Below are 10,335 nucleotides of genomic sequence, written 5' to 3'. Positions count from 1 at the left end.
TCCCACCATATGTATTTCTTCCATCTTTGTCCTCTTGTCTCCAAATATAAATTTTACTTTTATTGTTCTTCCCAGTTTCCATTCTTGGCTTCAGTCTTCCTAGCACTATCTTTTCACAGTATATATATATTTTAATGTAGTTAGATAGTTACAGTGCTTCCTGTAGACTTCCCTTCCAGCACTTTTTTTTTCCTTTGTCATTGGCATTGCTTAGGATTATTAAGCTTAAATTTCCTTTTTAGTGCCTCACAAATAACTTCCTTGACCATCTTTTAGGCTATCTTTTAGAACCTTTGTTCATAGGATTATTGAGTGCTTAAGAAGTCAGCTTATGGAGAATCCCTGTTTATACTCAAGGGTCTCTTCTTTGATATTACAAAATTTCATAGTAATAGCCTGTACTTCCCCGTCATACCATGTTTTCATTAGCTTTTATCCCTTAGGACTTTTGAAACTTTCTATTACCTCTGCCTGGAACATTCTTCCATGTCCATTCTTTACATGCCTGGCTCCTTCTCATTTTTAGGTCTTAGTTTAAACATCATCTCCTCTAGTATAGATGCTCTGACATGTTTAATTCTTCAGATCCCATGCATTAGAGATAAATCCTCCTTAGATGCTTTTTAAGGGAGCAGTTACGGAAAATATTTAGAAAGGAAGTAGGAAGTTAAGGACACCCAGACAAATCCTGATAGCCGGACTCCAAAACCATTAGCACACATTTAAATAGGGTTTATAAAATTAATAAAGCTAGAATCCAATTTTGTTGATTTATCTCCTGTGTTTTTAACTCGCAGCTATCAACTGTGGGCAAAACACCTAGGCTTTTCCAAAGCTGCGTTTACTAGAACCCACACAATGATAATCACAATAACCAAAACAAAGTATCAAACCTGTTGCCTTTGAGTTGATTCCAACTCATAGTGACCCTACGAGACAGAGTAGAACTGCCCCACGAGATTTTCAAAGCCGTAAATCTTTACGGAAGCAGGCTGCCTCGTCTCTCGCCCACAGATTGACTGGTGGGCCTGAACCACCAACTTTTCAGCTAGAAGCCAAGCACCTGACCACTGTGCCACCAGGGCTCCTTTAATAATCAAAATAATTACCGATAGTGTTTACTGTTCATCTTCTAAGTGTTAGATACTGTGCCTGGTACTTTCATAGCCATTCTTTCTAATCCCACAATAACCTTATGAGTAGGTATGATTTCCCTTTTACAAAAGAGGAAACCAAGGCTGAGAAATTAAAAAACTACCGCTAAACCACACAGCTAGTAAGGCGGAGAACTGGAATTCACACCAGGGTTAGCATATGCACTTTCCCCTCTGGCACTTGTCTCCCTTGGATTGATGGCAATGCAATTTCCCAGTTTCCTTTTACATATTAAGGATGCAGGTCATGAGTCCTACACCCAAAGGCTACCTGCAGGGACCACTCCTGAGCAAGAACGTAGAGTCATTGTCATGTATCAAAAAGTAAGTGATTTCACTCTCAAACAGCTTAAGTCTATTATCCTTGGTATACCCCTAGAAGAGCCTCCTCTTCATTCACAGCATTTATTTTTCAACCCAAATTTTGAAGAGGCAAAAAGGAATAATATGTTATCAACTAGACATATTTTCTGTAACTCAAGGCCAAATACAGTACAATAGTACCTTTTGAAACCACTGAATTAAGTTCCTAAAAACCTCACAAAGAAGAGCTGGATATTGAGGAACTTGAGAGGTCAGCACTGAGGCCACAAAAAGCCTTTATAAATATGTTTATGTTCCCAATAAGAAAACAGTGTATAGCACAGTCATCTCCACTAATGACATTTTGAACCTTCCTAAATTAGTGAAACTGGGCACTGTCCTTTTGATGTAATTTAATTACCCATCCCTTACCTCTTAAAAAACCGCCAGTGCTGGTAATATTTAAATATCTCCCTTCCCTCTCAGATTATAAATCATTTCACTGCTGCATTTAATAGGACTTTGTTTTCTGTCCGTCCCACACCAGATGCCCTTATAATTTGAAGACTAGAGTCTCACCTTGGGCTCCAGCTTCTGGGTCCTCAGATTTGCAATCATGTTTAGGCATGTTTGCAGCCCCTCCTTGATAGGTGGCTCCTAACTTTTGTCCTCATTGTACCCCAATGCCTAGGACAGTTCCTGACACACACGGGGACTTAATAGGTGATTGTCACATTGAATTATACATTTTTGTATCCCTGATTGACTTGACGGCAATGGGTTTGGTTTGGTTTTGGTCTTGTTCTACCCCTTACCCCACTTTGTACATGGAATTCTGTAAATATTTGTGAATGGCTCAATTAACAGAGGAACAATTGGAATGACCAGGCTAAGAAGAGATAATCATGATTGTAACCCAGTAAACCCAGTGCCATTGAGTCGATTCCAACTCATAGTGACCCTGTAGGCAGATCTTAAAGGCAGGTAGTCAATGACAATTTTCTTCTATTTTAATTTATTTTAGAAAGACAAGGATTCCTTTCCTTCATCAATTCCTTTTCCTCTATACTCCATATTAGGTATGTATCTTAGATACCTAGAGCTGCTGTAACAAAAAATACCACAAGGAGGTGACTTTAAAGACGGGAAATTTTTTTCTCATAGTTCTGGAGACTAGACATCTGAATTCAGGGCATGGTTCTAGGGGGAAGTCCTTCCTTGTCTATTTCAGCTTTTAGTAGTTGGCAATCCTTGGAGTCCCTGAGCTTCTCGTTGCATCTGCTGTTGGTATCTGACTTCATGTGATGTCTTCCTTCTTTGTGTGTCTCTGAGTCTAGTCTGCTGTTTTTCTAACTCAGAAGTGATTAGGTTTAGGATCCACCCTACTCTGGTATGACCTCATTAACATTAAAAAAAAAAAAAAAAAAAAAAAAAACCTCTATTTCCACAGGTACTGAGGCCAGGACTTCAATACATATTTTGAGGGGGACACAATTCAATCTACAACAGTATCTAAACCTGTTAAAGTAGGCTAGTTTTTCCCCCTGCACGATCAATTTTGTAAACATATTTCCGCCAACTTGCATGCCAGCCATTTTAAGAATCGCAGCCACTTGAACTTTCTCAAAATTTGTGAAGAATTAAGTGACCAAAGACACTTAAAAAGCACAGCTTAGTATTCTTTCAGGTCCCTTGAAAACAGCAGAGTTCTAAAGAAGCCAAATTGCAGAATCCAATTCAGGATGTAGATTACCACAACAGAAAGGAAACAGCGGCAGGAATCCCTCCTTGGCAGGTTACACCCACTAAGCTGAAACCCACGCAGAAGACTAGAGCATATTTTCAAACTAGTTTCCCTTGAGGTAGGACCACTGCTGCTTTGGTTCCTCTTCCATTCACCTGGACCAAACTCGTGTAGAAATGAAGTCATCCAGATGTCCGTGCTGGGCGATCAGGCAGTGCCAGGAGAGCACAGTGGATGAGAAGAGGGCAAGAGACAGGGAAAATGTCACATCCTGACTACAGGGAAACCGGGAAAAACATCTAATCACAGCCGTGCCAGGGAACTTGAACCTGTCCAAAAAGATCCTGAGCTCTCCATGTTTAATTGCCGTTGATGGCTGCTGGCCAGTCATGCGTGACAGTGCCCGTGCGTCTCGCGGCTCCCTGCCTGTGCTCATGCCTGTCAGCTTTCACTCCAGGTGATGAACATGGTCCTCGGACCATGGGAGGGGGGTCTGGGCCGGAGGTGGGGGCGGGGTGGACTGCAGAAGCCCGTCAGAGGCACAAAGCGGCTTGCACTCACATAACCCATGGCCCAGAGGTCTTTAAAACAGAGCTGTGATGCCCACCTTCAATCCCTCACTTCCTTTCTTCAGTATACAAGGTATTTATTTTCCATGAGAGGAAAAAACACAGTAGGCCACATGATGCAAATGGTAGGGCATCTGTTACCCGAGCTATGACAGTTGGCAGCATGAGAGCCACCAGTTTAGTTGATTCTGTTTGAGCACGGGCGTGAGGCTGGATAGAGAACTTTAAATTACAGCTGACTAGCAAAGAGCATTATCTTTTTGGTGACTGGCTGCTTTTAAACTTCCTCCTTCTGTCTTCACAAGAGGCAAAGTCATGTTTCTATTAATTACAATGACAAGAAAAACTCCCCCTATCTCCTGGGGGAAAGATCTGGTTTATCAAGTCTAGCATGGTGTTGACAGTGTGGAAGGGACATATCAATCTTTCCACCGCGTGATCATTCACTTTTAGTGTGAGATGAGCCTAGAACTTCCCTGGAGCTGCAGACCCCCAGATAGGCCTCTTCAACCCTCAACTCAGGAAGAAACCTCAAAGCACAAAAGTTCCAGGCAGAACACAATGGCGCCGGTGAGTTTAGGAACAACTTTCTGCAGAAGGCCTGTCAGGGTGAAGCTGGGAAGAGCTTACCTTCTCTGAGCTTTAATTGCCTTGTGTCTAAAAATAGATGTTTCCACCTCATGGAGATGCTATGAGGGTTAAATGAGCTGACGTCTACTGGCCTACGTCCTCTGTAGATAAATACACAAACTACAGGTACCTAAGGACAAGGAGAGGTGGTCTGTTTGTGTTTGTAAACTTGATGATAGAGCATAATGGTTCATGCTACAGCCTCTGCCATCAGTCAGGCCTGGGCTTGAATACTTACTGTCATTAACTGGCTCTGTAGTTTTGTGTTAATTTTCTCATCTTAAAAGATGGAGAAAGGGGGAGTGCGCTGTCACATTGTGGGGATTGCAACCAATGTCACAAAACAGTATGTGTATAAATTTTTGGATGAGAAATTAACTTGAGCTGCAAACTTTCACCTAAAGCGCAATAAAATTAAAAAAGAAAAAATGTAGATAATTATTCATACCTGATGGGGTTTCTTTTTGAGAAACAGTTGGGATGAGACAAACAGCAAATGCTCAGTAGATGGTAGGTAGCGCCTGTCTCCCAGGTCCTAGCTTATATATGCTTGCATACAAAGAGCAAAAAATTAGAAATAAACTTTTTGAGGATTTTGAAAATTAAATCATCCATGGCAGGAATAAGATTGCTGTTGATTGGTAATTTGATATAATTTGACATAAATTGTGTTTTCAATGCTATGTTATATTCTCAGCAACAACACAAAACAAATAGGAACAAGTAGATTTCATTTCATTGTCATAAAAACTCTTTTCCCCACCATAAACCTAGTTTTACTTTTTTCTAATTATACAAACAATACCTGCTTCTAGTGAATATAAAAAAGGCAATCAATAAAGGTAAAGAGAAGAAAGTAAGAATTACCTGAAATCCCACCCTCTTGTGATAATAACCATTAATATTTAGTAACCATCTTTCTTGCATAGGATTATGCATATATACAAATAAAAATTATAAGTGAGCTCCTATTATATTATAAATGATATTTTTATCTTGGCCTTTTTTAATAATTAAATTCATTTTGGCCTTTTAATTTTTAATTTCTAAAAAGGTATAATGTTGATATTTTGTGTGCTTATCAAGCCCTTTTGCATTTCTACCTGGGCAGGCAGCTAGACTTCATTGCTCAGCTTCCCAAGCAGTCACGGTGGCCGTGGGGCTGATATCCAGCCAAGAAATATGAGAAGAAGTGTTACGTATGGTTTCCAGGTCTGGCCCACAAAACCTTCCCATATTTGCACTTCCTTTTTTTTTTTTTCTCTTCTGCCCTTAGGTTTGATGCAGGTGAATACAGTGACTTAAAAAGCCTTGTGTTGACAATAATAGAATAAAAATAGTGAAAGAAAATTCATTCTTGAATAGTTCACTATAAGAAATCTACTTACCCTTCAGGAGCCCCCATTTTGGACTTCACATGAGCAGGAATGAAATCTCTAAGCCCCTGAAATCCCCAGGTTTATCTTAAAAGTAAGTTGCGTTACATACAGTGTGAAAGAACATTTTCTGACATCTTCAGCAGAAATCTTCTGTTTCTTGCTATCTGAAGTGGTATTTCCTTAAGACCTTCGTTTATATTTCTCTGAGTTAATGTGAATAAATTAAAAATGGAAATTAAGGTTCCCTACACACATGAGTAAGGAGCCCCAGTGTCACAATGGTTAAGTGCTCAGCTTAACCAAAAGGTCAGCAGTTCAAACCCACCAGCCAATCAGAGGGAGAAAGACATGGCAGTCAGCTTCTGTGACGATTACAGCCTTGGAAACCATATGGGGCGGTTCTCTTCTGTCCTACAGGGTTGCTTTGAGTTGGACTTGACTCAACGGCAGTGAGTTTTTATACACATGGGTCTGACCCTGAAGTTTCTATTCTGTCAGTGGGCTATTTGTTCATTATTAAATTGTACCTTAATAAAGTACTATGGTTTTTCAGAATATCTTAATATCCTAAGATATCTTAATATCCTAAAGCTAAGTTTCCCCTCTTACTTTTCTTTTTCATAGGTAACTCAACATTTAGTAGGTTTTTATTTTTCCGTATATAGATTTTAGAATAAATTCTTGATGTGATTCTAGAATACCTTTTTTAGTTCCTCAAACATTACAGCTAAAATTTTAATTTTGATTGTGAGGAATTTATATATTAATTTGGAGATAATTAACACCTTTACAGTATTAAGTTGTCCTACCCAAGAGCATAAAATGTCTTTTTATTTGTATGTTTTAAAAATAAATTCATGGTGCCTGTGTAATGGTAGATGTTTAATAACATTTAGAATATTTTTTATGCACTTTGTCTTAGGCTGGGTTCTCTAGAGAAGCAAAACCAGCAAAGCATATAAACATGAGAGATTTATATCAAAGAAACAGCTCGAGAGATTGTAGAGGCTGGATGGTCCCAAGTCCATGGATTAGGATAGAGGCTTCTCCCCATTCAAGTAGCCGCAGGGGCTGGTAAGCCCAAGATTGGCAAGTAAGCTGATAGCCCAAGTTCCAATAACTGGAGGTCAAATGAACAGGAGGCAGCAGCGGGATCAAGAGTGAGCAAAAAGCCAGAATGTCTGCTTACATTTGGATGCAGGTCACACCTCCAAGGAAACGCTCTTTAAACTGATTGGCTACTCACAGTAGATTCCATCATGCGAGAGATCACATGTAAACACTGAGAATCATGGCCCAGCCAAGTTGACACACTATCTTAACTATCGCACACTTCAAGTTTTCTTTCACATGAAGCAATTTTCTTCATAAATTTGTATCTATCTTTTACTTCCATCTTCTTTTGTTTGAGTGGTTATGATTTCTTTCTCATTCTAAATTTGTCTACTTTCGCTCTTTCACTTTTTCCGTAATTAAGCTTGAAGGGGACTTTCTATCTTATTAGTTTTATTTCTTCTCCTTTCTCCTAATAATCAAGGTTCCCACTTTTTAAATTCTTTCTACTAATTTTTTCTATTTCATTTATACAGTTTTATTTTTATCATTTTCATCTTTCTATTTTTGTTGTAATTGTTAAGATCTTTTTTAAATCTCTTAAAGTGTCTATTGAGGTAATTTATTTCTATTTTTTTAATTTTAATAACAATTTGAACTTCAATAATTCTATTAATTTTAATAGAGCAGTTAAAGTTGTAAACTATCCTAGTTATATTCCTGCATTCTATGAATATATCTTTTCATTGCTTTCTAAGTACTTTAAAATTTCAGTTTGGATTTTGTCTTTGAGTCAAAAGAGTGTTTCTTAATTTCCAAGTATTTAAGGGAGAATTTTTTTGTCAATTTTTAAGTACTTATTTCTAATTATGTTAGGTTACCATTAGAGGATGTGGCCTTTACAGTCATACTTTTAAGATTTTCTTTGCGCTCAAATACATAACCCAAACCCAAACCCATTGCTTTCGAGTCAATCTTGACACATAGTAACCCTACAGGGCAGAGTAGAACTGCCTCATAGGATTTCCAAGGTGATAATCTTTACAGAAGCAGACTGCCACGTCTTTCTCCCTGAGAGAGGCTGGTGGGTTAGAGCCTCCCACCTTTCTGTTAGCAGCCAAGTGCTTAAACAATGCACCACCAGGGCTCCTTAAATGCATGCCAATTTTTGTTTGTATTTCAAGGAAATATGAAAGTAATATGCATTCTCTACTTACAGTAAGTAAAGTTGGTTGATTAATTTTTAATTCCTCCACGTATGTCCTTACTTGTTTTTGTCTACTGTACCTGTCCATTTCTGAAAGATTATCTGTCCATTTCTGAAAGACATGTATTTAAATAATCCACAGTTTTTAATTTGGAAGTTCTGTGTTTTTTTTATACGCCCACTAGTAATTACGTTTCTATTCCTAATAGTCCTAATCAAACACATATTTCTGTACTATTTTATGAAAACAAAATCCCATTTACTTCCCTTCTTCCCTCTATCTTTTCCCCCACTGTACCTGCCCCCACCCAATAAGAAGGGACTTTGAGGAGGCTTTTACCTCCCTAATTCACAGCACGCACACACTCTCCCATGAATACAATTTCTGGAATGCTTTTATTCCCCACTCTTCCTACACCCAATAATTTCTAAGTTAGTTTTGCTTAGATAGTTTCATTCTGTTTAAGAATATTATTGATTTTTTCATTAGAGAATGTCTTTCCTATTTTAAGAATAATTCTTTAGCAGTTATATCACATGTTGCTAATTACTCTATCTTTTTTTTTATTCATATAGATTTCACTATATGCACTGCAGTGTTAGTTGTTCATCACTTGCATTCTCTTCTCTTAAATCTCTGTTCTTATTTTTTGCAATTTGACTGGAGCTTTTCCTTAGTGCTCTTCTCCATAGTACCAGGAGGAAAAATTCTCTGAGCCCGTGTCTATGCACAGATTTCTTTCTTTCATTCTGATAAATAAATATTATTTCAGCTGAGAATAAGTTTATACCTTACACCCAGGAGTCTACAACTGTTATTCCAAAGTCTCATTTTCAGTGTTGCGGCTGAGAAGTCTGATGCTTGTCTGATTCTTCTTTTTTAAATAACTTCTTTCCCTCAGTCTAGAATATGTAGAAGTTTCTCTTGGAGCTCACAAATTTAACCACATGCTGGTTAAGTGCTTTATCATCAAGCCTGCCTATGGCCTTAGGAATACTTTATTTACCCAGAGTGAAGCCTTTATTCTTCCTCTCATGCCTGTAACTTTCACCTTTCCTTCATCTATTCCTTTTATCTCCTTCTGGAACTCCTGTTATTTGTATGTTAGGGCTCCTGGAACTACTTAATTTTTTAAAATTTGATAAGAATTTTTCCAGAAAGCATTCTTAATGCTGTAATTTAGTCTTTTCTTTTTCTTTTTCTTTTTTTTTTTATCACTTTTGGTGGCCATTTAAGTCACCATCTGTTTCCCCCAAAAGTTCTGCTTCATTTTCTGGGTGCTCTGATGGCTTTTCCCCTCCCTGGGTAATGGGTCCCTTACATCAGCTATTACATCACTTTGCCTTCTCATAGTTTGGTTAATCTTTAAGGCTTAGCTCTCGCTGCTGGGGTCATTTGAACACTAACAATCCCAGGGGTGTTGGAGAAGCAAAGCCACTGCCCTGTGAGTCGGTGATAGAAAAGTAAACGAAAGAATAGAATCCACGCCGAGCGGACTGCGACCCGTGCCAACCGTGTGTGTGTCGCAGCAGAACTGCGCCCCAGAGGGGTTTCAACGGCCGGTTTTTTGGAATTAGATCACCAGGGCTTTCTCCTGAAGTACCTCTGGGTGGATTTGAACCACTGGCCTTTGGGTTAGTAGTCGGGTTAGTAGTTGAGTGCTTCACCATTTGCACCATGGAGGGACTCCAGGTCAGTGACGTACCAGCCAGCAAGTAGCCAGTTCCTTGCTCAGACACGCTTTCCTGTTTCTGCAGCTGAAAGTTTGTGCTTGCCCAGTCTTGGTGGTTGTTAGGACTCAGACTGCTTGCTCAATAACTCCTCAGTGTCTCACGGGAACACTCGTGCAGCCCATGAGCTCAGCCCATGGATGCATGACCTCCCTGGTCCATGAATTTCTACAGGCCAAGTATTACCCCTAGAAAATGCCTTGCACCACCTGTCATCACCCTCCAGCCCTGCTTGTCCATGGACGGCTGGAGCTAGTAGTTCAGGAGTGATGTTTGCAAAGAAGTTGTCTGGGGGGGCGAACATAGTGAGGATAGTCTCTTTTCCCAGAATTGCCCACATAAACTCTTAAATCAAATGAGATTTTCCTGTTATTTCTTACCCTGCAGCTATTAGTAATCAAAAAATCATTCAACTTGATGCTTTATATGATACTTAACAAGGAAAAGTCCAGATCTGAGCCTGTACCCACTTGGAACCCACTTTCCTCTACCTCTGTGTCCTTTACCTCTGTGTATTTCTATTGTCCATCATTTTCAACTACTACTGTGTTATTTAGAGTATGCA

The 10,335-nt window shown here is 39.1% G+C and overlaps 1 protein-coding gene across 1 annotated transcript in view; it reads left to right on the top strand.

Annotated features, from left to right (window-relative positions):
• The first annotated feature begins 3,986 nt into the window (after positions 1–3,986).
• Positions 3,987–10,335, top strand: part of LOC135228674 (uncharacterized) — a 65,782-nt gene continuing 59,433 nt past the window's right edge. The window contains exon 1 of the mRNA XM_064276964.1: positions 3,987–4,340. Coding sequence (XP_064133034.1) covers positions 4,230–4,340 — 111 coding nt within the window. The 5' untranslated portion in view covers positions 3,987–4,229. The remainder of the gene's footprint in view (positions 4,341–10,335) is intronic.

The sequence above is a fragment of the Loxodonta africana genome, chromosome 25 (assembly GCF_030014295.1).
Source record: "Loxodonta africana isolate mLoxAfr1 chromosome 25, mLoxAfr1.hap2, whole genome shotgun sequence".
Taxonomy (NCBI): Eukaryota; Metazoa; Chordata; class Mammalia; order Proboscidea; family Elephantidae; genus Loxodonta; species Loxodonta africana.
This window is presented reverse-complemented; position numbering and strand designations above follow the sequence as displayed.